The sequence below is a fragment of the Saimiri boliviensis genome, chromosome 11, assembly GCF_048565385.1.
Source record: "Saimiri boliviensis isolate mSaiBol1 chromosome 11, mSaiBol1.pri, whole genome shotgun sequence".
In the NCBI taxonomy this organism is placed as follows: domain Eukaryota; kingdom Metazoa; phylum Chordata; class Mammalia; order Primates; family Cebidae; genus Saimiri; species Saimiri boliviensis.
Window position 1 is genome coordinate 116,746,818 of NC_133459.1, and position 16,153 is coordinate 116,762,970.

At 37.1% G+C, this 16,153-nt stretch overlaps 1 protein-coding gene across 2 annotated transcripts in view; it reads right to left on the minus strand.

Moving 5' to 3' along the window:
- The window catches only part of MTF2 (metal response element binding transcription factor 2), a 57,898-nt gene that overhangs the window by 21,736 nt on the left and 20,009 nt on the right, over window positions 1-16,153 (minus strand). The window contains exons 2-6 of one of the 2 annotated variants that reach the window (XM_003933297.4): window positions 5,666-5,864; window positions 5,467-5,548; window positions 1,640-1,735; window positions 1,314-1,414; window positions 788-936 (exon numbers count right to left, since the gene is read on the minus strand). In XM_003933297.4, coding sequence (XP_003933346.1) covers window positions 788-936; window positions 1,314-1,414; window positions 1,640-1,735; window positions 5,467-5,548; window positions 5,666-5,864 — 627 coding nt within the window. The remainder of the gene's footprint in view (window positions 1-787; window positions 937-1,313; window positions 1,415-1,639; window positions 1,736-5,466; window positions 5,549-5,665; window positions 5,865-16,153) is intronic. The other variant, XM_074381418.1, reaches the window with a different exon arrangement.

Genomic DNA, 16,153 nt, shown 5'->3' on the forward strand with positions numbered 1-16,153 from the left:
GCCAAGTTGCACATGCAAAAAAAAAGTTCTGGAAAAAAATAAAAGTGCTACTTCAGGCCAGGTATGGTGGCTCAGGCCTGTAATCCCATCCTACTTTGGGAGGCTGAGATAGGAGGTTTGCTTGAGGCCAGGAGTTTTAGAACACCCGGAGCAATATAGCAAAAACCTGTCTCTACAAAAAAATACTTTTTAAAATGAGCCAGGTGTGGTGGCACATGTCTGCACTCCTAGCTACTTTGGAGGCTGAGGCAGGAGGATCATTTGATCCCAGAAGTTCAACACTGTAGTGAGTTATGATCATGCCACTGCACTACAATCTGTGCCCTACCACTTTTAAAAAGAAAGAAATGAGAATATGTAGAAGAAATCACGAATCTGTGAAAAAGTTCCATGTTGCTTTTACATTAAAAAAAAAAAAACTTGTCTCTTACTCTCCCATTCAAATTATAATTAAATATAACAGTTTCTAAATGGTCAATCACATTAAATATGACAACCAATGAAACTACTGATACTGGGCCCCTGCGTTAAATGTTTTCCTTCAGTAGCTAACTTTATGACAATATTTATAAATCACTTTCAGTTTCCAGGATATAAGATTTATAAGAAGATTTTTTTTAATGTGTGGATATGATCAAAAACTAGTTGAGAATTATTTTTTGATGAAAATAATAGATATCCCCCCTGGTTTTCTTCACTGATGTGTTCATGCAGTTGCAATTCACCATCACTCAAGGCAAGCAAATAAAAATTACTTGAGGGGAATTACATAATTCTATTTACTTACTCTCCAGGGCCTCCACAATAGCAGTAACACTGCTGGACATTGGTTTTATGACCTGCATCCCATTCAAGGTCTGCCACACTATAGGGTAATGTCTGCTTCATGACTTGCAATGCTTTGGCATTTGGTCCTTTTTTAAGCGCACCACCCCTCTACATTAGAAGAAAAAAAAATGTGAAAGAGTGAAGGCTAAACTTTTAAACACAATTCTATACTTTAAAAATGACTCTAACACTTCTGGAGAAGTTTCCATTCCAAACTTTTACCTTATCACAAACTGTCTGATTAATAATAATCTCCATTTTTCTTTTCTTCTTTCAAATTATTTCACCAATTCCCATATTACTATCATCAAATAAGTTAAAGCATTGTTTAAAAAGTCAATTAAGTATCATTAGTCAAATAAACACTTTCCACCTAGCATTCATTGCTCATTTCATTCAAACGAACTTTCAGTGTACACAATCATTATGTTGATAATGTCTTACAAATTCCATCAGGGCTTCAGCCCAAAACACTTAAAATATACCTTTGTTGTTGTTGCAAAAACACACTGTCGACAGAGCCATTTTTCATCTGAATCAATCACACTGGAATCAATATGAGGTGTGTGACACAACTGATGATATCCTTAATATCAAAAAAAAGCATAAAGCAAATTCTATTTCATTAATACTTTCAACACAGTTTCAAGAATGCATTTTAGTATTATAATTTCCTACATTAATATATTTACAATTAATAAGCAGAATAATAATTTCAAATTATCAATGTAAAGCATTTTTAGTCATTAATCTTCAGCATAGGCATTCAATATGTAACAACTTTTCCCCAAGATTAAAAGAAATCAGTTACCTTGGCCACACTTGTCACATATAACCATTTCATTGGGAGCTTCTGAATACTCTTCTTGACATATTGTACAGACCATTTCCCCACTTCCAGTGGCTCCTAAAATATTTAAAACACATTAAAAAAGAGAGTCATAAAAAATTCCATATAACAAAATTACCATTATGACTCAGTGGGCAGCACATATGGACAATGTATACTAAGTAGATCACAATGCTTCACAAGACGAAGTACACAAAATGGTATCTCTGCTCTGTGTTCTTTCTACCTTTAAGATACCTGCCTACTTTCAAAATTTAATCTGTTTTTTGGCAGAAGGCATAATTTAAATTGCTGTCAGGCAGCTTCCCTTATTACTCATTTCTTATATTCCTGCTCTCAAAGGTAAAGGTAGAGGTGAGGAATGGACAACAGCAGGTAGAGGAGGTTTGTGAATACCAGAGCTACTTTACAGAATATGTATATATTCATGTACAGGCATTAACTTATCCTACACAACTAGTACTATGAAATTTAAAAAAAACAGCAAGGAAAATATGTAAACACCTCTTTCTCCCTGAATTCAGAGCATTTCCTTTTACAATTTATTAAACAGGTTGAACACCAATTATTTAATCTCCAGCTTCTGAAATCTGAAAATACAGTATCCAATAATGCACCCTAACAAAATCCCATTGCAACTAAATTTCAGGATCCTACAATTATTCATTATATTGTTTTAGCAGAACAAGTAAATCATTTCTTCCTTAAACACTTTTATTCTTAAAAAAATTGTCATACAAAATTTAAAATACAATTTTACTACCCTAATACATAATCATTTCCAGTAGTCTCATCTTATTCATTTCAATAAAGTCAAATTCACATAAGACACACATTTTACGTACATAACAAAAAAGAAAACCTAAAATTTCGTGTTATGAGCCAATCATTGTGTAGGCTCTTGACATACTTTGCTTAATTCTACAACTAACATATGAATATACTATTTGTGGAGAAGAACTGAGGCTCAAACAAAGTAACTAACCCAAAGCCCCTTAGAAAACATCAAGACTAGGATTCAGAGATGTGCCAAAATCCATATTCTCTCCACTACAAGATGCTTCATCAATACTAGGTAAAATTTCTTCTATCAAAAGCATTTTTCACACAGCCAGTTTTTAAAATTGTAACTTCCAATAGCCGCATAGTATTACATCTAGTGGAAAGAACCCAATTTACTTAATTATTATACTACTCTTGGACATACAGGTTACCAATTGTTATTTTGACTCTCACTGTAACTACCTGGACTAATGAAGGGGAAGGTAATCCTCAGAAAAGGGGGTAGTAACCCAAGAAGCAATCCTGAGGAAGCTAGAAATTAACTTTTACTTGTGAAATCAAACATATATGTATTTTTTAACCATCAAGTTTACAAGAACCTCCCTATATAGCTTAGTAATCTTCTATAGTCTCCCTTACTCTAAATCCAGTTGACTAGAAAGTCTTCACCGTTTCATCTTAGAAATAGCAAATTTTTTGTTCTTTTTAAAATAAAGCTCAGGAAACATTTTTCATCTAGTTTTTAAAAAATTATTTCTCAAAAAAATAATAAACTGCTAGAAATGAGTCTATGAGATAATGATAAACTTTGTTTGCATTTAATGCAAATGGTAAATAACCAAAATAGAAATTTCCACTGCCACCAGCAATGCAAGAGTACATCATTTCACAGAAACCAAAATAGTATTAGATGCTAAGATTTAAATCCCTCTTACATTTATGTAATAGTTGTAACATGATATATTTCACCCTGTTGACTATTAACATTCTTTATGTAAAATTTTTAAAAGAATCTAATTAGATATATATTATTTATTAAATTATTTTGATACATATTATTAGCAGGTTTCTTAGAGAGAAGAAAACTACTAAACCCACTCCTCACTAAAACATGCCATAATGCAGTTTTCAGATTAATTTATTCATTTCTATAGCAATTGCAAGTTTCCTGTGTGCTACTATCAAGGTGCTATTAAGAGTTAAATGACCAGAGCAATCCTTTGTAATTCCAGGAACAGCAAAAGGAACCAGTTAAGAAAGAACAACCACAGAACATTAAACTGACATACTGGGTGCAGCACTTGTAGAACAGGAAAGTACCCCTCACACAACTTTCTGTCTCTATGTAACATTAGTTTTCTTCTTTTCTGCCACTTTTAAAAGCAAAGAAGGGGAAGCAGACAGGAGAAAGTGGACAAAAGCACAGACAGACCTATTACATTAAATCCACAGCAAACTCCAAAAGATCTTTAAAAGCAGAAAGAAATACATAACTAATGGAACGGGGGTAAAAAGCAGCATAACATGTTTCAGTGCTATTAGAGAGATCCATGTTTACAAAATAAGGAAAAAGGAATAATTTTGTGTTCAGGGTAATAAGATCTGCTCAATATTAGTGGCAGCGCTGGAGATCTCCTATCCCTTTACATCTTATGATTCACACTGTTCTCACTGGCTCTGAAATTTCAGATTCAAAACATAATTTTAGTTCCTTAAACTTATCAGTCTAGGAACCATAAAAAGTCTATCTAGAAAAACATTTTACCAGAGTAACATTTTACCAAATAAATTACCAGAATAATTTATTTCATTTCCCACCTAAACCCTGAGTACCAATTATATAGATGGTAATTAGAATACTCCAATTCCTTTACCAAAACTTTTTTTATTCTTTAAGAAATATTAGGAGTGAAGTCAAGAACTTAAAACACAGCAGAAACCTACCATAAAATTGAACTTGGGATTCAAATATAAAATTCAATCATTAAACACTTTAGCAAGGTGTCTACCCTTTAGGGAGAAAATTTATCTCTTTTCTACAAGGATATACAAAACACAGGTCTTAGTGTAAGCCTATAAATCCAGCAAAAGGAAAATCAAAAGTAGGGCTTTAATCAACTACTAAAATACTCAGGTTTTTGGTAAAGATTAATAATTTTTAAAAGTACTTTGCATGAAAAAGTTACTTGGAAAAACATCTATATTTAGCAGACTTTAAGTGCATGAAACAGTCATAGTTTCTAATAACAGAAATCATCCCAAGAAGCATACCTATAACCAAACCAAGGCATACTTGTATTCATTTTTACTGGCACACAAATATAGCCTCATTTTCCCATCTAAACATAAAAAACCCGTAACTAAATGGTAATTTTAAACCATTTTTATTAATGAATATTTCTATTATTCTAAGGCAGTTTTATATGTCCTAATTTCCCAAATCATCTGACAAATAGTATGCTCGCAATAAATAGTTGCTTTCTATAAATATAAGCAAGTAACAGTTAAATTGAATCCCAAACTGTTACTTAGATTAGTTACTAAAGATTTTTCTTCAAAGTTCTTAGAAGGGTCTTTTTTTTTTTCTTTTTTTTTTTTTTTTTAGAGATGGGGTTTCTCCATGTTGGTCAGGTTGGTCTCGAACTCCCGACCACAGGTGATCCTCCCACCTTGGCCTCCCAAAGTGCTGGGATTACAGGAGTGAGCCACCATGCCCGGCCTATTTTTTTTTTTTTTTTTTTTTTTTTGAGAGAGAAGGGTCTTAATATAGCTTATGGGTATAAATTAGTGATGCATCTGTCCTCTAGTCCATCTTTACCCTAAGAGAGTATTCTCGTTCTTCTTATGGTCTATAATAAACAATATGCTGATTTTTTAACCTCTCCTTGGAAGTAATACTGAGCTATCTAAATACACTGTATTCAACAGACAACACCATAATATGACAAGCTGAAGAAAATAAAATTTGAATTTAAATCATGTTTAAGAGAAATAGTAGCACCTGCCTGTTTGAATGTCCTTCCAGAGAACCCAGGATTTAGAACTGTCTTCAAATATGATGAAGCAGCTCTGTTTCAATATGTTTATCTGCAATACAGAGAAATACTTAACAATGATCTCTTAAAATTAAAAACAATAAGTTAAATTTAAGATTATTAAATGCTTACTGTAAAAAACAGCAAAACATACATTAAGGTAACTTGCCTTTTTGATAGTGCCAAGATAAAACAAGCCATCTGACCATCTAGCTAGGACATCCTGACCCTCTTCAAATTTACATGCTGGCTTTTTGGCTTTATGTCCATCGTGTAAAGACAGCTTGGTCAAGGATGTTGGGGTCTTTTGGTTTCGACGTAAAGGAGACCGCTTGTGGACCAGTGAATTACCTGCCCCTGTAGAGTCTCTGTTTAGAGAATAAAAGACCATATATAAGACTTACTTGTAGAGCTTATTTTATACCAGTGGGATATTTCATATGTTAAACAAAGTTTTTATTTGTTAAAAACCTTAAGACAAAGAAAAATATAAAAGGTACCTCAAATCACAAATACCCTCTCCAAACAAAGAAGTTTAAAACAAAATGATAACAATTCTCAATGTCCATTCATGGCCTACTCTAAGTGAGGCCAAGACTCAGCAAACACCCTAAGATAACACATTTGAGGCAGCTGTCATCAAAATAACAGCTTTAGGTTGAGGTACGCAGGCCATGGTCATGAGCAAATAATGTCTTGAAACTCATGACTGGGTTTAGATAAAGAATAAAAGTGAATTAAATTTTAGTATCTTGACTATGTCACAGGCAGTTAAGACACACTAACCAGTGACCTCAGGGGACAGTTGGGTGTTATTCACACTCTTCGCACTCAAAGAAAGGGCAGTCATGACCTTCTCCTTACAGGGAATCACTACTGAACTGAGCAAATATGCAGACTGGGAGTTTAAAAAACAAATTGAGAATCAGCAATTTCATTAAATTATATACAAATAAGAAAATACACTATATACGGCCAGGCGCTGTGGCTCACGCCAGTAATCCCAGCACTTTGGGAGGCTGAGGCGGGCAGATCACCTGAGGCCAGGAGTTTGAGACCAGCCTGGTCAACATGGTGAAACCCCATCTCTACTAAAAATACAAAAATCAGCCGGGCGCAGTGGCTCATGCCTGTAATCCCAGTACTTTGGGAGGCGGAGGTGGGTGGATCACCTGAAGTTAGGAGTTCGAGACCTGGCTGACCAGATGGTGAAACCTCATCTTAAAAATAAATAAATAAATAAAAGTAAAAAAATCAGCTGGGTGTGGTGGTGCGCACCTGTGACTCCACCTACTTGGGAGGCTGAGGCAGGAGAATTGCTTAAACCCAGAAGGCAGTGTTAAAGTGAGCTGGGATCATACCACTGCACTCCAACCTGGGCAACAGAGCGAGACTTCATCTCAAAAAAAAAAAAGTACCCTATAAGAGTACTTAAAGGAAAAAAAATCATTAAATACTGCGAAATTACATTTAACTTATGTATTAGACATTCCATAAACAGCAAAGCATATCACCATCAACTTTTAAAGGTAACAAAGCAGTATTTGGTTTCACTTTTTCAAATTAGATTTTTCACTAATTAAACATACAGTGACATGTAAAACTAGATAGACAATAATTCTAAAAATAGCATAAAAGTTTAGTAAAAATGAGCAGGGAAATTAAAGAAAAAAGTTTCAAAAAGTTCCTAAGTATTAGGAATACCTAATTTCAATACCTAAAAATACAGAAATTCTGGAAAACCCTGTCACATTCTAAAACATGGATGAACCTTGAAGACAGTATGCTAAGTGAAATAAGCCAGACAAAAAGGATAACTATTCCAATTATATGAGGTACCTAGACACTCAAAGTCATAGAAATGGAAATAGAATGGCGGCCAACAACTAGCAAGAATGGGGAGTAGAGAGTTAGTGTTTAATGAGTACAGAATGTTTCAGTTTAAAAGAAATACATTTTAAAGATATCCAAAGAAATAACTGGTACCTTCCCAAATTTGCTGAAAAACATTATCTACACATCCAAGCAGCTCAACAAATTCCAAGTAGGATAAATGCAAAGAGATCTACACCCAGCCACATCATAGTAAAAATGCTGAAAGGCAAAAAAAAAATCTTGAAAGCAACAAGAGAAATACAATATATTACATACAAGGAAACCCTAATAAGATTAACAGTTGACTTCTCATCAGAAACAATGAAGGCCAGAGGCAGTGAGATGACAAATTCAAAGTATGCAGGCTGGGGAAGCGGGTGCTGTCACCAGAGAATGTTATATCCAGCAAAACTGTCTTTTGAAAATGAAGGTGAAATACACACTCCCAAGGATAAACAAAAACTGAATTTGTTATTAGCAGACCCATCTAACAATAAATACTAACGTGACTGAAAGCAAGTAAACCCAGCAGGAAATTCAAATACACACACACACACACACACACACACACACACACACACACACACCCCGCCAACAAAATTAATTATAATGGACAGCATAAATGCATAGTTCTTCTAAAGCAAATACACAAAATACGTACATAACTGTATTGTTAGACCCATAATATGTAGAAATGTAATATATTTGGCAACAATAGCACAAAACTGTTTCAAAGAAATGACACAAGGCCAGGTGCAGCACGGCTCATGCCTGTAATCCTTTGGGAGGCTGAGGCAGGAGGATCCCAGGTTCAACAGCAGCCTGGCAACAGGGAGAATGTCTCTAAAAAAATCAAAAAATAAAAATTAGCCAGGCCAGGTGCGGTGGCTCAAGCCTGTAATCCCAGCACTTTGGGAGGCCGAGGTGGGTGGATCACAAGGTCAAGAGATCGAGACCAACCTGGTCAACATGGTGAAACCCCATCTCCTCTAAAAATACAAAAAATTAGCTGGGCATGGTGGCACATGCCTGTAATTCCAGCTACTCAGGAGGCTGAGGCAGGAGAACTGCCTGAACCCAGGAGGCAGAGGTTGCGGTGAGCCGAGATCGCGCCATTGCACTCCAGCCTGGGTAACAAGAGCGAAACTCTGTCTCAAAAAAAAAAAAAAAAAATTAGCCAGGCATGGTGGCATGTGTCTGTGGTCCCAGCTACTTAGGAGTCTGGGGTGGGAGGACTATATGAGGCCAGGAGGTCGAGACTGCAGTGAGCTGTGATTGTGCCATCGCACTCGAGCCTGAACAACAGAGAGAGAACTTGACAAAAAGGAAGGGAAGGGGAGGGGAAGAGGAGGGGGAAAAGGAGGAGGGAGAGAAGGGAAGGAGGAGGAGGAAGGGAAGGACACAAGATGCTAACTCGAACTCACAGGAACAACCAAAAAAAACAAAAAATGGTAAGTAAGATAAATATAAAAAGTAGATTGTCAATTCAAGAAAACATCTGCCTTATACAGAAATCAGTCACTGTTTCAAGTAAAAATGGTGTTCTATGAAAAAGCTGCTAGTTCTGCTGGGACAAGTGGTTTACGCCATTTCTATTTTATCACAGGATATTAAAAATCTTGCCACCATGGTGCCTCATACCTGTAATTCCAGCATTTTGGGAGGTTGAGGCAGATGAATCATTTGAGGCCAGAGGTCAAGACAAACCTGGCCAACATAGCAAACCCCCTGTCTCTACTAAAAATACAGAATTATCTAGGCTTGGTGGTGCATGCCTGTAATCCCAGCTACTCGAGAGGCTGACTGAGGCAGGAGAAACTGCTTGAACCTGGGAGGCAGAGGTTGCAGTGAGCTGAGATCACACCACTGCACTCTAGCCTGTGCAACAGAGCAAAACTCTGTCTCAAAAAAAAAAATTATTAAGTGAAATAAGGTTTGGGGGTATGTGCATGTCTATGTGCTTATGACTTTTACTGTTAGTACACAACAACGAAGAATACAAGTACAGTTTGATGTCACTGCCTTGATTCATGCTAAGGCACAAAGCAATTTTATCTAACATTGTTTTTCTGTGCCATAGTCAGCTGTGAGAAGGCACTTTTGGTAGTATAATTAGAGGGGTTAAAAAATTTTAATGGTTGATAAGATGAGTTCAACAGAACAGAAGTAAAAATGCAAGAAGAATCACAATGAATTTTCTATCATCAGGGTTGCTAAGGACAGGGTAAGAACACTCTTTCTCCAGAGGTTGAAACAATTTAATGCCTTCACAATATGGGAATGCCTCTATTAGCAATCAACTTTGAAAAAAGCTTGAAGTTCAGTGTTCACTTGGGGGATTCTGCATCCCTTAAGTTAGAAGAAAATAACCAAAGCCTGAACAATAATTAATCACGGGTAAAAAATGACCTCAGTAGAATGCCATGGCAGGTCTGTGTTAAAACCCAGAATCTTCCAATTCCAAAGTAGAAACTATACAAAAATAAAAATTGCAAACATTCCCAGACAATTTCATATGCTTTGCTATTACTTCAATAAATACCCCTTTTTTTCAGGAAGACAAGGTCTGTCTCTGTCCACACTAATACTCCCGCTGCATGGCACATCCTTAGGTCATCATATCAAACTTTTTTTTATTTTTCCATCTCCTAATGTTTATGCCCTGCTTCTCCTAATATTTCTGTTGTGCTATGTCTCAAATGAGACCTAACCTAATCATAGTTACCCTTGATTCCTGATGCCCTCTATTTTTTCCCTCCCATTCACAGCCAAACCTCCAGGAAATAATTACTGAGATCCACGTGCCTAGCCCTACATTAAACATTCAATGTATTCATTCATAAATCATTTTTGGGTCCCTATTATGAGCCACATACTGTGCCAGGCACTAGATATATACAGGTAATACTGTATATAATTTATATTTAATACTCAGAGCTGCTTTAGAGATATTTTTGCAGATGAGGATTTTACAGATCCCTTTTTACATGAGGAAACTGCAACTGCAAGACAGATTATAACTTGATGAAGTTTATTATAGGATACAAACCAGAGCCAGCGTTCAATAAATCTTCTCTCTAAGCACCCTCCCATTTGCAATCAACTGTGCTTTAAAACTTGCAAGGATCTTGAGGGTGGGGGTAGAATAACTAAAATTCTCTTGATTCTTTGTGCTCCCTTCCTGCCACTTCCTGTTCTTTCCTCCCATTCACATGCAAACCTCTGGGGAAAAGTTATACATACTTACCGTCTCCACTCCTATAGTCAGTCTCCCCTTTTCAGTCTTCAGCCCACTTCAACATAACCCACCAACCTCCCCCAAAACAGGGAATGTCTGTCTCTTATCACAGTTGTATTCTCAATGCTCTGCATGGGGCGTAATACGTAAACGGCAGAAAAACTTATAAAGTTCAAGTCAAGAAATGCCTATATTTAAGGAGTTAATTTTTTTAACTAACCTGTATTTAAGGAGTTTAACTTTTCATCTTTACCTACATTTTTAATCTAATGTCTCTACACACAAATAATCTGTTTTGCTTTAAGTAAAAAATAGACTCTACTTTCATTCACATTTAAGAAAAATACACACCAACCTTTTACCCACATAAACATAAATCCTATATAAAACTACATTAATAAATGGATCATTTGTGCCATGTATAGTGGCTTACACCTGTAATCCCAACACTTTGGGAGGCTGAGGCAGGAGAATCACTGGAGCCTAGGAATTTGAGACCAGCCTTGACAAAATAGTGAGAAGCGGTCTCTACAAAAAATGTCAAAAAATTAGTTGGGTATGGTGGCACATGCCTGTGGTCCCAGGTACTCAGGAGACTGAGGTGGGAGGATCACTTAAGCCCAGGAAGTAGAGGCTTCCATGAGCTGTGATTGCACCACTGCACTCCAACCTAGGCCAACAGCAAGAACCTGTATCAAAAACCAAAATTACCTACATAAATAACTTGTAAGAGCATTATTTTCTTTTACAATTTCTCTGCCTAAAAATATCTTACAGAAAACAAAGAAAAGAGCAAATTACCCATAATGCCATAACTCAAACATAGGTAGGATAAACATCTTTGTACATTTTCCTCCCCCCTAAGGGTTTTCCCCATGTGGTTCCCCATTAACCCACTATTGTCACTGATTAATTCCCTCTTTGCTAGAATGTGACTTTTATTAGAAGCCAAATTAATTGTTCTAATTTTAGAATTATTTCCTTTCTGATTACAAAGGTAAACATGCTGATGTTAGAATAAATAATACAGAAACATACAGTTAAAAGTGAAAATTCTCCATGTGATCTCCACCCACAAAAAAAAAACCATTGATCTCCTGATTTTTATTTGTACTATATATATATCTATATAACTGTAATTCATATAAATGTTTTAAATAAAATATAGGACATTATTTATAGTTATATACATTTTCTCCCATAACAATGTATCATAATGTAATTTCCATCTGTTATGTAAACATAAAATAAAAGCACATAAAATAATCTTTTCATCAGCTGCTAAACTGCTTTCCAACCCATTACCCAATGGAGGAACTTAGGATGTTTCCAATGTTTTACCATAAGCAATAATATAAAGCTCATTCTTCTACATTCTATTATATAGGATAAATTTGTAAAGATAATTACTGTGTCTATAATATACCATGTACATTTTTCCTTTTGGTAATAGAAAATTACAAACATGGCTGGGTGCGGTAGCTCATGCCTGTAATCCCAGCACTTTGGGAGGCCAAGGCAGGTGGATCACGAGGTCAGGAGTTCGAGACCAGCCTGACCAACACGGTGAAACCTCGTCTCTACTAAAAATACAAAAATTAGCCAGGCATGGTGGCCGGCACCTATAATCCCAGCTACTCAGGAGGCTGAGGCAAGAGAATCGCTTGAACCTGGGAGGCGGAGCTGAGATCACACCACCACACCCCAGCCTGGGTGACAGAGCAAGACTCCATCTCCCAAAAAAAAGAAGAAGAAAAGAAAATTACAAACATAGACAAAACGAGCATAACAAGCCATTAAGTAACACCCAGTTTCAATTATAATCTCATGGATAATCTTTTTTCATTTATACTCCCATAACCCCCCATCCTCATATTATGTATATTTTTAAATATCATAGGTATTGTCAATTACTCTCCCAAAAGGTACCAACTCACATTCTCACTGCAACTGCACCAACCAGAATAATTCTCATTCTTTTGCTGTTTGACAACACACACTCTATTTCTATCTACATCTCTAATAGTAGTAGTTTAAAAAGCATGTTTCTTACAGGTTTGTTAACATTTCTTTTTTTTTTTTTTTTTTTTTTGACACAGGGTCTCTGTCACCTAGGCTGAAGTACAGTAGTGCAATCATGGGTCACTGCAGCCTCAATCTCCAGAGCTCAAGGGATCCTCCCATCTCAGCCTCCCAAGTAGCTGGGACTACAGGCACACACCACATCACCATGCCCAGCTGAGTTTTTTTATTTTTAGTAAGAGGGGGCAGGTCTCAAACTTCTTTTTTTGTTTGTTTTTTGTTTTGTTTTGTTTTTTTAAGATGGGGTTTCACCATGTTGGCCAGGCTGGTTTTTGAACTCCTGACCTCAGGTGATCCACCCACCTCAGCCTCCCAAAGTGCTAGGATTACAGGCGTGAGCCACCACGCCCAGCTAGCTCTCAAACTTCTGAGCTCAAGTAATCCCTTCGCTTTGACCTTCCACAAGTGCTAGGATTATAAGCATGAGCCACCACACTCGGACTATTAACAATTTCTTTGTCTTCTGGAAACTGCAATTAATGTTCTTTGCCCATTTTACAATGAAATGTTAATCATTTTCATAATTTTCAAGAGCATCTTGTATGTTATAACTCTTTCTTATTGCAAACATTTTTCTGAGTTCATAAACTAAAGTGCCATGAGAAACAGACTTTTTGATTGGGGGATCAGTACTCCTTTTGGGTACTCAGTTGACTAGTCAGTAGCTACAAAGCTATATCCTTCATCTTACCTCATTTCAGATTCAAACTGCCTCTGCTCTTTAAGGAGCCAGGGATTGAGGGGAGAGAGAAAGAGGGAGTTTTTATACAATGGGCATAGAGTTTCAGTTTAACAAGATAAAAAGTGTTATGAAGATGGCTCAATGTATTTAATATAATTGAACTGTACATTGAAAATTGGTTAATATGGGCCAGACATAATGGCTCACACCTATAACTCCAGCTCTTTGGGAGGTCAACGCAGGAGAGCTGCTTGAGACCAGGAGTTCAAGACCAGCTTAAGCAACACAACAAGATTCAGGCTCTACAAAAAATTTATTTGAAAATTAGCCAGATGTAGTGGCACATGCCTATAGTCCCAGCTACTCAGAAAGCCGAGATGGGAGAATTGCATGAGCCTGGGAGGTCAAGGCTTCAGTGAGCTGTGACTGCACCACTGCATTCCAGCCTGGGTAACAAGGAGAACCTGTCTCAAAATTAAAAAAATAAGACCAGCCTGAGCAACATGGCAAGCCAACATTCCTACAGAAAAAAAATTTTTAATGTGCCAGGCATGATGGCACATGCCTGCAGGATCACTTGAACCCAGGAGTCTGAGACTGCAGTAAGCCGGAAGCACACCACTGCACTCCAGCCTGGGTAACAGAGTGAGACCCTATCTCCTTTTTTTTTTTTTTTTTAAAAAAAAAAAGGGCAAAAATGTTAAATTTTGTTATATGTATTTTACCTCATTAAAAAGATTGGGAGAGAGGGCCCACAGTCACTACCACTGGATCACTGGTAGTGATATATATCTTTTTTTTTTTTTTTTTTTTTTTTTTTTTGAGATGGAGTTTCGCTCTTGTTACCCAGGCTGGAGTGCAATGGCGCGATCTCGGCTCACCGCAACCTCCGCCTCCTGGGCTCAGGCAATTCTCCTGCCTCAGCCTCCTCAGTAGCTGGGATTACAGGCACGCGCCACCATGCCCAGCTAATTTTTTGTGTTTTTAGTAGAGACGGGGTTTCACCATGTTGACCAAGATGGTCTCGATCTCTTGACCTCGTGATCCACCCGCCTCGGCCTCCCAAAGTGCTGGGATTACAGGCTTGAGCCACCGCGCCCGGCCGTGATATATATCTTAAAGGAGATTGCCTAGACAAATAAATTTCTTCCCTTGAGACCAAGTGTTCAAGCCAGTAACTCTTGGCTTACCACCCCAGAATAAATAAGATCCTGATTCATGAACTTGAAAACTGGATGTTTAATTCAGGAATAGTGTGGCTTACGGAAACTGGGACTAACTCTTCCAAATCCATTCCACATTTATTCTTCTAGCGAACAAAGAACTATCTGAATTCTTAGTTGCCATCTTTGCCATGCTCTTTCCCACAATTTCTTCCCTTCCCTGGGAAAAGTAGCAAATATGTGGGTTAACTGAATGTGAAGGATATAAAACCCAAGAAAAGTGGTATTTTTGGGAAAACCTTCATACAGATATAGTCAAATTCATGAGGTCAAACAGGGTCAAAGTAAGGCCTACATGTAAGGGAAGCAGCAGGCAATCTGCTTAAGCTTGGCCTGCACTAAAGCTATGGAGAAGGAATTCTCTTTTATCTCTTGAGAAAGGTATAGTAAAATGAAGCCTGAAACTGGTTGCCTTCTTTCTGGTTGAGGTTTCCTTGAAAGTAGAATGTCAAAGAGAACCAAGGTTGAACCTAAAGGACAAAAAGCATAAAGCAAGCAGCTTAAAGGCCAGCTCTACTCCACTTCTTAGTTTTAGAAATAATACAAACATCATGCTACATTTATGGTTTTATAGAAAAAAATCAAACAGTGTAGAAAAAAATTAAGGTGAAAATCAATAGTTCCTCACTCCATCTCTTGTAATATCCCAGTCTTACTCCCAGAAGCAGGTGTTTCTTTTTTTTGAGACAGAGTCTCGCACTGTCACCCAGGCTATAGTGCCACGATCTCAGCTCACTGCAATCTCCATCCCCTGGGTTCAAGCAAGTCTTCTGTCTCAGCCTCCTGAGTAGCTGGGCATGCACCACCACGCCCAGCTAATTTTTTTGTATTTTTATTAGAGACGAGGTTTCACCATGTTGGCCAGGATGGTCTCGATCTCCTGACCTTGTGATCTGCCTGCCTGGGCCTCCAAAAGTCCTGGGATTACAGGCATGAGCCACTGTGCCTGGCCCAGGTGTCTCTTTTTTTTTTTTTTTTTTTTAACTCTTTCAACTACATCTTCTGAAGGTACCCTCATATTTCCAAATAATGTCTCTTTTTAAATTGATCAACTTCAAATCTGACTTCTTGATATAGAAGTTGATAATTCACATCTTATGCTAACTCCTACTTCTTACCTCCGATCCTCTACAAATCTTTAACTATTTTCACTAAATCAGTAAGTTTTACTTATTATACAATGGGTAAATATTGGTCACTGCAAAGATAAGTGATATACCCTTATTAAATATCCTTATTTGCTTTTAATTTTTCCCAAAATTGCTTAATATATCCCTTTGTTAATACATCCCTTTATTGCCTCCTGTTTCAAACTGTCGATAATTTCAAATCTTTTTTCCACATGTAACTCCTGCTTCTAAAGCTCTCCATGTTCCTGTGCCAATCTGGAACGACTACCCTCTAAGTCCTGCTCTTGTCATCTTGGAAGTTCCCCTTATCGCTCTGCTTTCTAGATCCCATATTCTTTTGCTGGAGCAGAGGCTTACAACAGAGAGCTGTATAAACTTTGTGTATCTATTTCAATCCCACCTTTACAACTGACCAACACTTTCCCAG